At 35.9% G+C, this 17552-nt stretch overlaps 2 protein-coding genes across 2 annotated transcripts; both read left to right on the top strand.

Annotated features, from left to right (window-relative positions):
- The first annotated feature begins 1364 nt into the window (after positions 1-1364).
- Positions 1365-8949, top strand: gdpd3a (glycerophosphodiester phosphodiesterase domain containing 3a). Its single transcript, XM_083567096.1, has 11 exons — positions 1365-1545; positions 1621-1807; positions 4367-4409; positions 4567-4702; positions 5224-5269; positions 5437-5555; positions 5780-5869; positions 6170-6303; positions 6862-6921; positions 8546-8597; positions 8733-8949. The coding sequence occupies exons 2-11, from the start codon at positions 1660-1662 to the stop codon at positions 8859-8861; spliced, it is 957 nt and encodes a 318-aa protein (XP_083423222.1). The 5' UTR covers positions 1365-1545; positions 1621-1659; the 3' UTR covers positions 8862-8949.
- Positions 8950-10514: 1565 nt separating this feature from the next.
- ypel3 (yippee-like 3) lies at positions 10515-14604 on the top strand. The gene is made up of 5 exons (XM_083565613.1): positions 10515-10874; positions 12169-12287; positions 12366-12409; positions 12501-12609; positions 13698-14604. The coding sequence occupies exons 2-5, from the start codon at positions 12171-12173 to the stop codon at positions 13785-13787; spliced, it is 360 nt and encodes a 119-aa protein (XP_083421739.1). The 5' UTR covers positions 10515-10874; positions 12169-12170; the 3' UTR covers positions 13788-14604.
- Positions 14605-17552: the final 2948 nt, after the last annotated feature.

A 17552-nucleotide genomic window follows, 5' to 3' on the forward strand; every position in this document is an offset into this window, starting at 1 on the left:
CAGTACTGTATGTAGATTTTACATACAGTAAAAAGTTGATGTTTCCTTTTTTTATTAGTCAGCTGGCCAACAATAGCGATGTTAGCTAGTGGCTTATGTTTTCTTGCTAGCTACTGTATGTAACAAAATATATGTTAACTAGCTAACTAACTAGCATAGTTAACTATGCATAAATATGTTAGCTATCTCTCTCTCTCTCTCTCTCTCTCTCTCTCTCTCTCTCTCTCTCTCTTTCTCAGTCTCTCTGACTGTATGTTTATATATATATATATATATATATATATATATATATATATATATATATATATATATATATATATATATATATATATTGTGTGTGTGTGTGTGTGTGTGTGTGTGTGTGTATGTTTGTGTGTGTTTGTGCATGTGTCTTTCTGTATATAATGCCTGTCAGCTTTTCTATACAAATCCACACAACAGAAAACATCTGCTGACAAACAGAAGTTTCACTTTGGAAATGTTGCCTTGTATGCCTGTTATTTGTGTGTGTGTGTGTGTGTGTGTGTGTGTGTGTGTGTGTGTGTGTGTGTGTGTGTGTGTGTGTGTGTGTGTGTGTGTGTGTGTTTTAGCCATGAGTAAAGAACAAAAGTGCCAATAACAATATGCAGGAGAATTGAGGACAATTGAAACATTCTGACGATGTAAGTGAAATCCTTATATAAATCATCTTGTTCGTCCTTTTTTAATTTATTTGTTTAGAAAACTAAAAGACTATTATGTATGTATATATATATATAATATATACATACATGTGTGTGTGTGTGTGTGTGTGTGTGTGTGTGTGTGTGTGTGTGTGTGTGTGTGTGTGTATACACCCACATTTGGCTTTTTTTTGCTCCAAATTTTTGTCCCCGGGTATAAAACTGAATGTAAAAATTATAACTCAGCCAACACTAGAATTTTTGGAACCAAATCAACAGCTCAGTGGAGAGCTTACACCCTCTGTTAGCATTTTATTTGATATTCACACATGCAACACTGAACTGGGACAAACATTTCAACGCGGGCAATAAAACTTGAATGATGACACCAATCCTTCTTTTACAAACCAGCATGTATACATTCAAACACATACACACACATATACAATAGCAAGAAAGAGGGGACAACAAAAGGAGAGAAAAAGCTGCTGGCCGTCACTGACTAACCACAAACACAAGTTACATTAATCACAGGCACAACTCCAGATAAAAAATGACTGGCGAGGAGGAGAACTGTTGCAACACTTAGGTTTTATGGTCTGCATGAGAAGTGAGTGTGGTTTTACCTTTTCTCAGCCTTTTGCCTGTTTGGTCCGGTTTGACTAGTTCTGGGCTTATTAGCTACAGGAGAGGTGACAGAAAGGGAGGGGAGTTATACAGGGGAAAAGGAAGGTGTACAGAAAGACGGCAAGCAGGTCAGCAGTGAAAGAGAGTGGGGAAAGTCTGTGGGCACAGTGACTAACTTACCTTTCTATTTTTTCTATTTTCTCCTCCCATAAGGATCAAGCAACAAGTGAATTCACAACGGATAAATCAGTGTCAGGTAATCTGAAAATACCTTCTTAATGCCAGACACGGATCAGCCTTTGGCTTTGACTTCTGAATTCCTCTCTTGCAGTGACTTGCCACTCTGTGGATTCCTTGAGGTTGACAGCTGATGGAAACTATGTCCAGTTTTATGTATTACCTGTTCCCAGCCGTAGGGGGGTACACTATAGCGTCCCTCTACCTGCTGAAGAACCCACACATCCTGCACAAGAAGAAGCAGACTGCCTTCCACTGCACGCACATCTCGCACAGAGGAGGTAAGGTGTCACGCCCTTCCAGTCCACCGCTGTGTTTAATTCCCACTACTTTATAACTAAGAGCAGTACATGAAAGTTCCCTGTTAAAGGAAACAGAGTTTGTGATTAAGGTTAAAGATTTACAGAACATATTACACAAGACAGTAATCACATTCTGTCTGTCACTCCCTTCAGATGGATGTTGCTCTTGTATCTCACTGTGTTTCTCAATAAACGTGCACACAAATTAACCAAAATTCAGGGCATTAGGGTTAGGTTTCATTATTTGTATTCTCTTCATCACACGCGCACTATGGAACTGTTTTAATTCAACTTTAGTCACTGTCCTGTTCAGTGTCCAATCCAGGACTGGAATCATGATAATATTTCAGATGGGACTAGGAAATGACATTCTCTTATACCAGAGGTGGCAAAAGCTAAATAAACTCTCCAGAGAAATAGTTGTGAAAGGAAGGTGGAAGACAGTGAACAATGACTTTCTTGGTCGGCTACTGTTTAGATACAAGCCGTTGTAACATGTTGAGTCTGGGTCATGGGAGAGGTCACTAACTCCAGTTGCAACAGAAATCATATAAGCACAGACAGGTTTCCAAAACTTGTGCTTTTTTATTTTTCTTGGCAACAGCTTTACGGGTTAGTCAAAGAAACTTAGAAATGAGCATCAGAAAATAATAAGGACATATTCCTCGGCCTTGCACACATGCAGTAATACCGGAAAAATGCGGCGGCAGGCTATTCCCAAAATGCCGCTCTGCTCTTAAAGGAGCCACAACATATTTCACCCGTTACACCGTGTAACAGACACTGTCTTTTGTTAAAGCCTGTGTAAAGTTCATTAGTTTAAATTTGGCACCTGCGTCTTATAGACAGGTGCCGCTTATTTATGTTCAAAATAAAAATCTTTGTAAAATTCAGTGGGTGCGGCTTATATTTGGGTGCACTTAATAGTCCGGAAATTAAAAAATGATAGACGGAAAACAGCATGCAATTAGAAGAAAAATATTGACGTCAACAAAAAGATTCAAACTAAAGTTACGAGTCTGTTTTGAAAATGTAAGAAGTAGAAAGTACAGATATCGGTTGTCTAAAAAAAAGTTGTCTAAAAAAATAGTGAATTAAAGTACAGATAGCATAAAAATCTACTTAAGTACGCTAACAATTTGTACTCGTTACTTGCCACCTCTGTCGTATACAAAAGACTCGATTTACATACTTTTGATACCACCACAGATTTATATGTGAACACAATCCAAACATTGCATTATTATGGAGAGGTGGATCATTAGATTTGTTATAAATAAATAAATATTAAGATATTTATTATTTATTCTATATATAGTCAACTGAAAAATTGCCTAAAAAAATTCCAAATCAGCTTTGATAGTTTTGTCTTAACAATGTTAACATGCAAGTGAGGAGATTTATCCTAACAAATGATCTGATGCATAGAAACTGTTTTCTACCAGTTTTTCTGTTGAAAGATTCTGCACAGTGTTTGTTCTCTGAAGTCTCACATGGGTTCATTTTGTCTGATGCTTCACCTGGTTTTACTTTGTCCTGACTTGCCTTTTCAGTAACAGAGACACATGATTCTAGCATGACGGAATGCAACATATATGTTCTGTTTAGGGTTCGGGTTATTTAGCTCAGAAACCTCATATCCAGCAACTGAAAGGAATGTGCATTTCCTCAAGCCTTGTAGACAGAAACATGCAAAGATGAACCACCACTCTGACAGCATGTTTTACAACTGAATTCTATTTTAATTGCATAGTACTTTAAACAAGAGACATTAAGAAATTATATCTTGTTAGTCAGGTCAGAGGTAGCAAAAGCTGGAAAGTAATCCATGAGAGTGTTAAAGTTAAGACTAAAAACCACTCCCCTATAAAATATGTTTACTCTGTGATCTTATGGTGAACAGGATACCGAGGCTGTGTTTGCACACGGGTTATAGAGTTTATGACTGTATTCTCTGCTCTCTTATTAGAATAACAGACATATATGGCATGATGTAACGTGTACAGATCAACCACAGACTGTAGTACATGACAATGAATGTCTACCCTCTTTGAAATCTGTTATTTAGGGAAATACCACTTTATAGGGCAATACAGCTTTTTATTAACTTTTAAATTTTTCTGTGCAATACCATTTTTTAGTTACTTATTTAGTTACTAATTTAGTTTTCCACAAATACTAGACCTCAACATTTAAAAATCAATGTGTAACTGGAAAAGTCACCAAAACTAATTCGTATTTCAGTAAATACAAACACAGTTGGCAATAAAGCTCTTTCCGATACTGATTCTAGTATAAATGGATAACCAATCAACATATGTAATGATTGACAAATCAGAAAAGATAACACAAAAATACTGTAGCATTAATGCAAATGTTTAACAAATGTGTCCATGTGAACATGACTTAATGTAATGGTAATGATAATTTAATGGGGAAAATCTGCTGCTTTCTTCAACCTGATCACAGTAAAAAGTAAACTGAGGGAATACCATTCTTTATCTATGCATGGTCTCTGACTCATTGTTTTATTTCCAGGTTCTGGAGAAAGAATTGAAAGCACCATAGAGGCTTTTACACAGTGAGTAATATTTAACCTCAGATCATTTACACACATTTACTAACCTTTTTCCTTCCACTTTTTATAACATTATTTTTACTTCTGACACCCTTCATAATAATTATACTATATCTATCACCTATTTTCCATTACTCTGAAATTCCCTCTTCTCTCTCAGTGCAGTGGAAGTGGGTACAGAGATGCTCGAGCTGGACTGCCATTATACTCGAGATGGTTACGTGGTTGTATCGCATGACGAGAACCTTCTGCGGCAGACCGGGCTAGACGCCAACATCTCTGATCTAAACCTAGAGGTTTAGACTTTAAATTATTGTTGATTCTATTATTATGTAATGATACATGTCATTAATCTGCTCATAATGGCCAGAACTACTGAATAGTATTAAATTATGAAAGTACAGTATTTGTTGTAGGTTTTTAGGTTTATTGCATACATTTTCTGATTCTGTAACATGACATGTAAGGAAACAATTTTTCAGCACAATAAAATAAGTGAATACTTGAAGGAGGTTGACTAAATGATATACAGTGTGCTATTATAAAGCAGAAATGCAGTTTTCCACAAATACTAGACAATTTAATGAGACATGGCTTAGAAGTAATAACAATCTATGTATAACCTACGTAACCCTGTGGAACTGATTTATCTGAAAAACGGCAAAAAAGAGACAGCAAAGCTCGACAGACATTCTATTTTGTTTGCATAATGTCCGATTTTCAGGTTATAACTAATAAAATACTGTAACTACTTGTAATTTTAGGAATAAACTATTGTCATTGTGGCTACTAACTATTTCTAATTTTTGTTCTCCAGGAGCTACCGCTGTATAAGGAACGACTGGAGGTCACATTTTACACAGGTGGGTTTCCAATCACACACAGACACACACACACACACTCACACACACACACACACACACACACACACACACACACACACACACACACACACACACACACACACACACACAGTATTTATGTATGTATTTTGTAATTGTAAATCATTTCCAACTCACACTGCAATCAGGTCACTATGGCACTGGCTCAGACAGAAAGTTTGCCCTGTTAGAAGACGTCTTCCAGAAGTTTCCTAGGATGCCTGTGAACATTGAGGTGAAAGAAAACAACCTTGAGCTGATTAAAAAGGTAAGCGCTTATATTAAAGTAAGATTTTAGTTTGTGTTAAGGAGCTCATTCCAACTATAACTCAATGTCTTCTCCTAATAATTAACGTTTCTAGTTTACACCTTCTGTTTTGTTTATGTACGACTTTAACTTAATTCTTTACATCCCACACAACACCTAACTCTTTAATGTGTTCACTTTTCTGTGTTCATTTTTGTATTTTTTAACTTAATTTTTTTATTCAGATATCTGCTCTTGTGAAGAAGTATCACCGGGAGGACATCACAGTTTGGGCCTCTGTGGACTCGTCTATCATGAAGGACTGCCGTAAAGTGGTTTGTGTGCATTTATACTTCTGTAACAATATGAAGAAAAGATAAATGATGTGTAGCATCAGTCAAGACAAGTAAGAATCTCTAGCTGAATATCATAACAATTAATTCAGAAAACACCTCTTGGGAAAAGAAATGACATGTCAAAGCCTAGGTGACTTTTGAGGGTGTGAAATTTGACACTGACAATCACTTGAATTGAGAAGGTTAGAAGATTTCTGACTTGATTTCTTTTCTGCCATGTATTTCTGACTGTCTCACTCATGTGTTTTGTTTTATTATCTTCCTTTCTGTGTTGATTAGAACTCCACAATGCCTTACATGTTCACATATATGCGTGGCCTCCAGCTGCTTCTGCTTTACTACACAGGCCTTCTGCCTTTTATTGCATTAGGAGAAAGCTTTCTGCAGTACTACCTGCCCCAAGTCATCAACACGTATGTGTTTTATTTATTAAGATCTTTCATCTGCTATTAGTAACTCATTCGTTATTCATAGTGTTTGCACACACACACACACACACACACACACACACACACACACACACACACACACACACACACACACACTGTCCTCTTTAATAGGAACATCTATATACTCGTTTGTAAATTTCTCTCTAGGATAAATAAAATAGTTGTTTTATTTAAGTGTATATACAGTAAACTCTAAAGACTAAGAAGACTAAAAATTCTAAGAAGATTAAAACCAGTCTATTTGGTATCACTGGATAAAAAAAAAAAGGTCATAGTTTGCCTCTCATTCATTAATTGAAGCTATTGACCTGTATCTGTGTGATTGTATGCACTTGCCACATGTCTGGCTGATTGGATAACTGCATAAATGTGCAGGAGTGTATGTGTATATTGTTTACTGTGTATTTTTAAATGTGTGCATGGTGTGTGTAGAACAATATATGTGGCGGCATCATGCGTAACTTTAAACAAAGCAGAAGGTTTTAAGGTTTTATTCATTTATCAATTAAAATTTTCCTTTAGGACTTACATTCCCGAGCCTGGCATTCTGAGAAACACATGGGTCATCTCACTAATCCAAAAGTATGTTAAGATTTATTTATATATTTATTTTTACAAATCTCGTTTTTTTTATAGTTTTTTTTTTTATCTCACAAAAGTGAGTACACCCCTCACATTTCAGCAAAGGGACAATACTATAGAAATTTCACTTGGATAAATTGAGTACAATTTTTTTTCATACTGAACACTGGATGTTCAACCTGGCACCTTATGGCAAAGACTCTGTGAGAATTTAAGAATTAAAATTGTTGCTCTCCACAAAGGTGGCTGAAGCTATAAGAAGATTGGTTACACCCTGAAACTGAGTTACACTGCATTGGCCAGGGTAATACAGAGGTTTTCCAAGACAGGTTCCACTCGAAACAGATCTCACAAGAGTCGATCAAAGAAGTCGGTTTGCATGGCCGTCGTCCCAGAAGGAAGCCCCTTCTGAAGCTGGCTCAGAAGCTGCAGTTTTTTAAGGGGATTCCAACATGTACTTTAACATTCTTAAGCAAAACATGATGCCTTAAAAAACTGCCAGACATGTGACCCCAAACCTTGCTGAGAAAGCTGAAGGTGAAGATGAAGGTGAAGGTGAAGGAGTGGCCAAGTATGTCTCCAGACCTTAACCTAATTGAGCACCTGTGGGGCATCCTCAATTAGAAGCTGGAAAAGCACCATTTGTCATTTCCTGATGTCATTATGGAGAAGTGGAAAAGGATCCCTGCAACAACTTGTGCAGCTCTGGTGAATTTCATGCCCAGGTGAAATCAGGCAGTGCTAGATAACAATGGTGCTCACACAAAATATTGGACATGTTCACTTAGGGTGTACTCACTTTTGTTGCCAGCTATTTTGACAATAATGGCTGTATGTTGAGTTTTTTTTAGAAAACAGAAAATATATATATAGTTAGGGATGTAACAGTTTACATATCCTTCAGGAACGTTTAATGTGCTGGACCACAAATTTTTATAGTTTTTTTATGTACAGCTTCAAGAATTTCTCTTAAAAGGAAAAATTCCTGACAGTTGTGCTTATCGATTGAGTGAATGAATGAAAGATGGAATGAATTAAGCCATTGTTTAAAGAACGTTTAAATGAGTACAGTTACATACAGTAGATCATATCTTGAGGAAATATAATATGGAATATAATACACACACATACACATCTGTATTACCCAAATAGGGTATTTTCCTTTTTATTTAATTTAATTCAATCAATTTAATTTGTGCCAATTTAATTGATTATTTAATTATTCAACATAAAAAAGTGCATTAATTTTATTTATTTAATTTCTTTTTTTATAAACATTATACAATATTATTTTCTATATTAACCAAGCAGCCTTTTTATTGAAAATGTTTAAAAAATGTAAACTGTTTATGTCCACAAATGTTAATAATAATAATCTGCATTAATAAAAACGACAAGAAATGTTATGTTTTCCATTTCTTCCCCCTAACCGTACTAAAAACTGAGGTACCTACCGAACCATGAATTTTGTGTACCTTTACCCCTAATACCTATATTTATTTATTGATTGATTGATTGATTGATTGATTGATTGATTGATTGATTGATTTAAAACAAAAAACAAAAACCAGACAGTTGTATTTTTCATGCAAGATTTTTTATGATCATTTTATTTGTGATACAGGCTGACTTTGAGGAAAGGTTTGTTTCAGCATCTTAAAGACCGAGGAATTCAGGTAGAAATACTTTAAATTTTATTAAATGCCTCAGATTATAGACAAAATAAAACAGTCTACAGTTTCTGGCAGAGTTTCAGCATTTTCTCTCTCTGCCTCTCTTTTTTCACTTTCTTTCTTTTTTGTGTCATTCAGATCCATCTGTTTGTTTGTAATGAAGAACGCCATATTAAGGCCGCTTTTGCAGCAGGAGCAACCGGAGTCATGACTGATTATCCCACTCTGTTATCAGACTACATTAGGAGGCACAGACCGGTCACATAAATAATAAATTGAATGCAATGTATAATAATAATAATAATAATAATAATAATAATAATAATAATAATAGTAATAATAATAATAATAATAATATTAATAATAATAATAATAATAATAATCATCATCATCATCATCATTATCATAGACACAGAACAGAACTGATTCTATTAAATGACTGTAAGCCAATTATAATACATAATGTATAATTTTAAAACTACAACAATGGAATTGTTCATATCAAACAACAAATCAAACCCTGTTTCTGGATTAATAAATTATTAGAGAGTGTATTTTTTTTTTGCTAAAGATTTCATCATTTTTGTGAGTACATTGGGTTCTGGGGAAAATTATTGGAACATTTATTCAAACGAATCACAAAAGCACTTCACATAATTTCTAATAAACTCAACATACTGTTCTGCAAAAAGGCATTCAGTTACATCATACTTTTACAGGAGAAAAACACTGACTTTAACAACAATCAAAATATGTCTTTTATTGTAATTTTTTTTCTCCATAAAACACTAATCAGGGACACTAGATCTAATTACATTACATGTGGTACATTTTGTGTAATAAGGTTATATTGTATCATTATTGTCAAATAAATAGATTTATACCACAGTGCTGTTGAATACTTGAATATGAAGATATTCATTGATTTTCAGTAACATTACTACACATTAATATACTATAATATAATAATGTTATATATATATATATAAAGTACAGACCAAAAGTTTGGACACACCTTCTCATTCAAAGAGTTTTCTTTATTTTCATGACTATGAAAATTGTAGAATCACACTGAAGGCATCAAGGGCTATTTGACCAAGAAGGAGAGTGATGGGGTGCTGCGCCAGATGACCTGGCCTCCACAGTCACCGGACCTGAACCCAATCGAGATGGTTTAGGGGTGAGCTGGACCGCAGAGTGAAGGCAAAAGGGCCAACAAGTGCCAAGCATCTCTCGAGGGGAACTCCTTCAAGACTGTTGGAAGACCATTTCAGGTGACTACCTCTTGAAGCTCATCAAGAGAATGCCAAGAGTGTGCAAAGCAGTAATCAAAGCAAAAGGTGGCTACTTTGAAGAACCTAGAATATGACATTTTTCAGTTGTTTCACACTTTTTTGTTATGTATATAATTCCATATATAATTCCACATGTGTTAATTCATAGTTTTGATGCCTTCAGTGTGAATCTACAATTTTCATAGTCATGAAAATAAAGAAAACTCTTTGAAGGAGAAGGTGTGTCCAAACTTCTGTCTGTACTGTGTATATATATATATATATATATATATATATATATATATATATATATATATATATATATATATATATATATATATAGAGAGAGAGAGAGAGAGAGAGAGAGAGAGAGAGAGAGAGAGATAGATAGATAGATAGATAGATAGATAGATGATAGATGATAGATAGATAGATAGATAGATAGATAGATAGATAGATAGATAGATAGATAGATAGATAGATAGATAGAGAGAGGTGTATATATATATATATATATATATATATATATATATATATAGATAGATAGATAGATAGATAGAGAGAGAGAGAGAGAGAGAGAGAATGTATAATATATATTATATATAAAGCCACATTCATTGATTGGCTATAACCTCCTCCAGAATTTGTCACTTTCATGTCACGTGACCCGCTTAGCTTATTTAAGGCAGCGCGGCAAGCAGACGTCAATATTGATACAGAAAGAGACTGAAATAGAGAAGGAGAGAGAGAGAGAGAGAGAGAGAGAGAGAGAGAGAGAGAGAGATATCGGAGGGAGAGTGATATCGGAGGGAGAGTGATATCGGAGGGAGAGTAGTCGTTTGTTTTGCTTGTTTTGTTTTTTTTAGGGTGGGCGGAGCGACACGCAGCCTTTGCGTAACAACGTGCACTTCCGATGTCTTTCAGCTGACTGGTTGCTTTTTATTTTATTTTGTCTAGTTATACAAAAAAATAAACTTAATCCCATCGCAGATTAATACATAAATAGGTGAGTCCGAGTGTTTTATTCTTCATCTGCTCGTTGTTCAGTATGTTGACTAGCTGCCTCGTGCACGCGCTGGTTGTTTACTTGTTGATTTTCACGTTACTAAGCTCGATTTTATTATTTAATAATGACCATTATCAGCTATAATTTTTTTCATATAAACCATAAAAAGATCTGTCATCCTGATCCGGGGTTCATGTTTAGTTTTATTCCTGTTTGCGTTGCATTGTTTGGTTTTGGCTACACAGTTGAGGCCTGTACAGTTTTTTACGACGCGTTTTAGTGCATAAAACATAAAAATGCACTTTATTTCGCTATAACATTAATGTCGTGTAGCATTAAAGACTGCCATTCCATGTAGGTCAGACCTTGTGTGTGTGTGTATATATGTATATGTATGTGTGTGTGCGCGTGTACGAGCGCGCGTGCTCGTGCGTGTGTATGTATACACACGGTCGCGTCCTCAAACCCGGAAGTGTGTCTTGAATGATTTCGACATGCTGCTGATAAAAACACACAAACAAACACAACCCAGGCTTCAACGATCATGCCTTTTTTTGTAGGCTGTAAATCATCTCGATTTCTACCCACTTCTCTTTATTTCCACACTCGTTTAGCACGAAGTTATTTTCTGAGCATGTATATAAAAATTATTTACTTGTTAGATTGTTTAATGGCTTTAGTAAATATCATATCACATGATTATGATTATGATTATTATTATTATAAGAATAGTGATTCTAAGAGGACATGATTTCAGGTTGGTTGACCATTTTATTTAACGATATTATACAGTAACATTATGGTTGTTTATTTGACCCATTAATGTTGGGTGCCATTATTTATAGACTGCATGTTTTATGGTGTTGTTTGCGGTTATCGCGGTGCCATTATATATAAATTTAGGTTGTTGTTCACGTGACCGGTCGAACAGGTTAAGGTGTGAACAGTGATCATTTGTTTTTTTTCAGTAATGGTAAAAGATTTTTATTATGATCAATTATACAGTAATTTTGTGTGCATTAAGAGCCATCTATGTTCAATATTATTTGTAGGCTACACATTTTAAGGTGTTATTCACATGCCTTTTTATATAAACTGCTCATTTTCTAGTGACTTGGATTGTTCTTGATGTAACCAGTTGAGCAGGTTAATAACTATCATTTCTTACGCCTTGATAATAGGACTGTGACCAACCATGCTTCCAGAACCAGTGAGCGTTGCTGTGTAGGTGTGGGTGCTCCTGTAGTCACTCTGGAATTTGATCTGTTGCCCTTTTTCGCTTTTGCTTTTTCAGCCATGGTGAAAGAGACTAAAGCCAAAACTTTCCAAGCGTACCTCGACTCCTGTCACCGCCGTTACAGTTGTGTTCATTGCCGCGCTCACCTAGCCAACCACGATGAGCTTATCTCCAAGGTGAAGCCATTTGTTATTATATCTAATGTACAAATTCAAATTTGTGAACATGAAATTGAGAGTCTTTCCATTTTCCAGTCTTTTCAAGGAAGCCAGGGCCGTGCCTATCTGTTCAACTCGGTGTGAGTATGTGATCTGTTCAGTAGAGGAATAAAACTTGTACATGCTTTCGTCTTGGTTGGTGTTTTATTCAGTGCTGTTTGATGATTTCAGGGTGAATGTGGGCTGTGGTCCGGCTCAGGAGAGGCTGCTGCTGACTGGACTTCATGCTGTTGCTGACATTTACTGTGAGAACTGTCACACCACCTTGGGCTGGAAATATGTAAGCAGACCCTTAAACACACTCCGAGTGTTGTCATGTCTTGTAATCTGAATGTGCAACAGTCTGGCTTTTTTTTTTTTTTTACTTGGCGAGCAAGCGAGGGGGAATAAATATGCTAATGAAGGCATACACTGCTACATGCACTGATCAGGCATAACATTGACATTAGAACATCATGACGGGTAAAGTAAATAACACTGTCTTCATCATGGCAGCTGTTAGTGGGTGGGATATACAAGGCAGCAAGTGAACATTTTGTCCTCAAAATTGACGTGTTAAAAGCAGGAAAAATGGGCAAGCGTAACTCAAATTGCTGAAGAAGTTAATGCTTTTAATGCTTTATAGGTCAGGACTGTTTTTGAGGGACAAACACAATATTAGGCAGGTGGTATTAAAGTTATGCTTGATCGATATACATGATTAACAGGAACTTGCTTGATTTTTTTGTTGTTGTTGTTGTTTTGCAACTTTGAATGTAACTAGAACCTGTTAAATGTACAATGTTCTTGTTCATTAATACATTAAAGCTAGTATTCAGTCATATATTAGTATAAGAACTATTAAACATGGCACAACACGTGTTCGAGATGTCCGTGTACTAATCACAGTGCGACCTAAGCCCAAGTTTTTTATTTCCTACAGTTACTAGATTGCTCCTATAAACAATGTCCTGTGATCTCTGTGATTGGATTTCAGGAAGGTAAAAAAAAAAAAAAACAGTATATTGTTTTATGAAGAGAAATTTAATTAGTTATCTGCATATAAGTGCAGGGAATTCCTCTGGTGAAAGTTACCGTCGAACGTTCCTTATGGTGTCTAATAATCGTTTTACTGGAAATGTGCTTGCATTAAAATGTATATCATGATTTGGGGAATTTCGTTTGGAAATAATCCGGCTATTAGTTGTCTAATATAAAATTGCTTACATGCTACATGATTTTAGGAAGTAAATAAATATTTAAATATTAAATATTTAAATACAGAATTACTCAAATAATTCAGATAATTGAGTGATTGATTTTTTTTTCATGAGCTTAGACACTGAGTGGTTTTTATCATGTGAAGACTTGATTTCTCTCTCTGTACAGGAGCAAGCATTCGAGTTGAGTCAGAAGTATAAAGAGGGAAAGTACATCATTGAACTTTCCCACATGATTAAGGACAATGGCTGGGACTGAAGCGTTCAGGGCCTTCAATCAGCATGATACACTTTAAATTCACCATTTCTGCATTATTATAATCATCGAGCACTTTTTTTTTTTTCTTTGTTTTTTTCCCCACCCATTCTTGAGAACCCAGTTTGTGAGTTTTACATTTAAATGTGTGGTTAAAAATCAAACTATAAATTATACTCCAACGTATTAATCACCAAAAAACAAACAAACTTGGGAGCTAATTTTGATCTCCAAAAATGGATGGATATGGAAAAATTTTATTTTGAGTGATTCACAAGGCTGGGAAAAATAGACCTTTATCGAAAGGTTTGGTGAATTTCTTTCTTTTTTTCGTTTGTTTTAGGTTCAGGTTTCAAAGCACGAGGTAGCAGATTTTCTTTTTCTTCTTCTTTTTTTTGTATACACATTTTATTACGTTATTTCATGGTATCTACCATGTGAGGTATCATTTTTATTTGAGTGTGAAGACTGAAGGCAATGTGCAATGTTTGTGTGTGTGTGTATGGGTGAAAACATTTGTTAAAGTGTTTGTGTTGTTTTCTTTTAAATGTTTAAAGGCATAAAGAACATCCAGCTTCGTTTAATGGGTTGTAGCATGTAGGCTGGTGTACGTCGTTTCCTTAGAAAGATCAGTTACAACTTAATTTACGATGTAATTGTTACGTTTTGCTTAAGGGAATGTGATCTTTGTTAGACCCAGTGTTTGTAAATGGTAAATCCTTTAGGTTTATTTTTTATCAGTGTGTTATTAAATTGTGGTGAATGAATGTTGACTTGTGTATGTAAATACAAAATATATAAATAAAAATAAGAATTGTTACATGTTGTGGTGGAATGAATGCATTGTGAAAATTTTTTTTTTTAAAGCTGTGGTATGCATTTTGTGTGGCAGTGGGTAACACTGCAGTCTTGCGGCTCCAAATGACTGGATTTGGTCCTGGGCTCCAGTTACTCAGTGTGTAGTTTTTATCCATTATGTCCATGTGGGTTTCCCGTGGGTTCTCCAGTTTCCTTAATGCTGGTAGATGGATTGGTAAACATAAATTCTTTAAAGGGGGTGTGCAAAAATGAGACTGGTGTACATCTGCCATCTCCCTCATTCTGCAAAAGATTCATATGTGCTTTTTACACATTCCATTCCACATTAAATATCCATTTGTTTTTATAATTAACTTCCACTTTTCTGGGGAGATGTTCCACTAAAATTTGTATAGATTTGTTCTCATTCAGCTACAAGGGTGTTGGTAAAGTCGGGTACTGATGTAGCTGAGATGAAGGCTGGGGTGCAGTCAGCATTCCACTTAATCACAAAGGTGTTCAGTAGGGTTGTGACCGGGGCTCTATAGCAGGACACTCAAGATCTTTCACATCAACCCCTGTAAAGCATCTTCATGGAGCTGGTTTTGTGCACAGGGGATTTGTCATGCTTAAACAAGTTTGAGTCTCCTAGTTCAAGTAAAGGGACAATGTTATGCTACTGCAGCCAAAGACATTGTGGTAACAGTTTGGGGATCAACCACATATGAAAAAAGAAACGTCTGGTGTCTTATTACTTCTGTTCACATAGTTTATGTGGTTAAATCCATAAATATTAAATTTGGTGGTTTTTTTATTGATTTGAATTCATTTAAAATCAGTTTCAAAGAGTTTTTTCGATTTGGGTTCGTCTCCAAATTGTGGTACATAACATTTTGCTTTATGTGTGCACATGCAAACCTGAACACAAAGAGAAACTCAATATAAAATCTTTTTTTTTTTTTGCAAGGCAGCCAACCTTTTACTGGCAGCATCCTGTTTCCTGGATATTGTATAAGAGCAGAGTTATTTTCTGGTAGACTAAATTTCAAGGCCAAAGCATAATGACATTTATTTACTCTTTCAAAAAACATTAAATTACTTCATCTGCGAATGTACAATAATAATAATAATGAATGTGTAATAATAATAATGAAATGCGGAATAACATCAGCTACGGTAAACGGTAGGTTTTTTCTGTTCATGCATCCCATGATGCCATTTTGTTTCCTAACAATAGTCCATAAACTTGAAATGATCTACAGTTACTGGTTAAACTAACAGGCCACTACAACACTATTCCACTATCAAGATGGCCTAATAACACAATGACCCATATTCAATGTGTTCGTATATTAGGATTTATCTGATAACCGTGTTGGCCTCCAGGCCAATGCGTTTTCTTTCCGATCGAATTTGTACAAAAACACACAATTTACCTTCATTTCAAATCCCTAGGAAAAACTAATGCACAAAAAAATGCACAGGTCACAGGTTTATGAGGTTAATATTAAAGCTTGTGCTAGAGATGATGTATGTTTGCGGTGCAGCTGTGGCTAAACCATCTCAATCACACCTTCCTCACTTTGTCTCCAAAACATTTCCAAACCATCTCAACCACACCTTCCTCACTTTGTCTCCAAAACATTTCCAAACCATCTCAATCACACCTTCCTCACTTTGTCTCCAAAACATGTCCAAACCATCTCAACCACACCTTCCTCACTTTGTCTCCAAAACATGTCCAAACCATCTCAATCACACCTTCCTCACTTTGTCTCCAAAACATTTCCAAACCATCTCAACCACACCTTCCTCACTTTGTATCTAAAACATTTCCAAACCATCTCAACCACACCTTCCTCACTTTGTCTCCAAAACATGTCCAAACCATCTCAATCACACCTTCCTCACTTTGTCTCCAAAACATTTCCAAACCATCTCAATCACACCTCCCTCACTTTGTCTCCAAAACATGTCCAAACCATCTCAACCACACCTTCCTCACTTTGTCTCCAAAACATGTCCAAACCATCTCAATCACACCTTCCTCACTTTGTCTCCAAAACATTTCCAAACCATCTCAACCACACCTTCCTCACTTTGTCTCCAAAACATGTCCAAACCATCTCAATCACACCTTCCTCACTTTGTCTCCAAAACATTTCCAAACCATCTCAACCACACCTTCCTCACTTTGTCTCCAAAACATGTCCAAACCATCTCAATCACACCTTCCTCACTTTGTCTCCAAAACATTTCCAAACCATCTCAATCACACCTCCCTCACCTTGTCTCCAAAACGTCCTACATGCGCTGTCCCTCTAATAAACTTATTTCTAACACTGTCCATCCTAATCACTCCCAATGAAATCCTCAACATCTTCAGCTCTCCTACCTCCAGCTCCACCTCCTGTCTTTTACTCAATGCCACTGTCTCTAAACCAGGGGTTACCAAAAGTTTTGAAACTGAGAGCTACTTCTTGGGTACCGATTAATATGAAGGGCTACCAGTTTGATACACACAGTTTTCAGTTTGATCTGAAATAACAAATTTGCTCAATTTACCTTTTATTATTGTTATTATTAATAATTAATGATATTTATCTATGTGAAGACACTGATCATGTTAATAATTTCTCATAATAATTATCAACAATGATTTAACAAAGTAGGAAACAGCTATTTTTAGAAAAGGCCTGCGGGCTACTCATGTGGTCCTTGCGGGCTACCTGGCGCCCGCGGGCACCACGTTGGTGACCCCTGGTCTAAACCATACAGCATCGCAGGTCTCACCACAGTCCTATAAACTTTCCCCTCCACTCTCACAGATACTCTTCTACCACAAATCACTCCTGCTATCACTCTTCTCCACCCACTCCACCCTGCCTGCACTCTATTCCTTTTTTTTCTCCTGCTCCTCTTTTTCCTTTCTCTTCTCCTTTTTCTTCTTCTTTATTTTCTCCTCCACTT

Source organism: Silurus aristotelis (assembly GCF_946808225.1).
Source record: "Silurus aristotelis genome assembly, chromosome: 17".
In the NCBI taxonomy this organism is placed as follows: Eukaryota; Metazoa; Chordata; class Actinopteri; order Siluriformes; family Siluridae; genus Silurus; species Silurus aristotelis.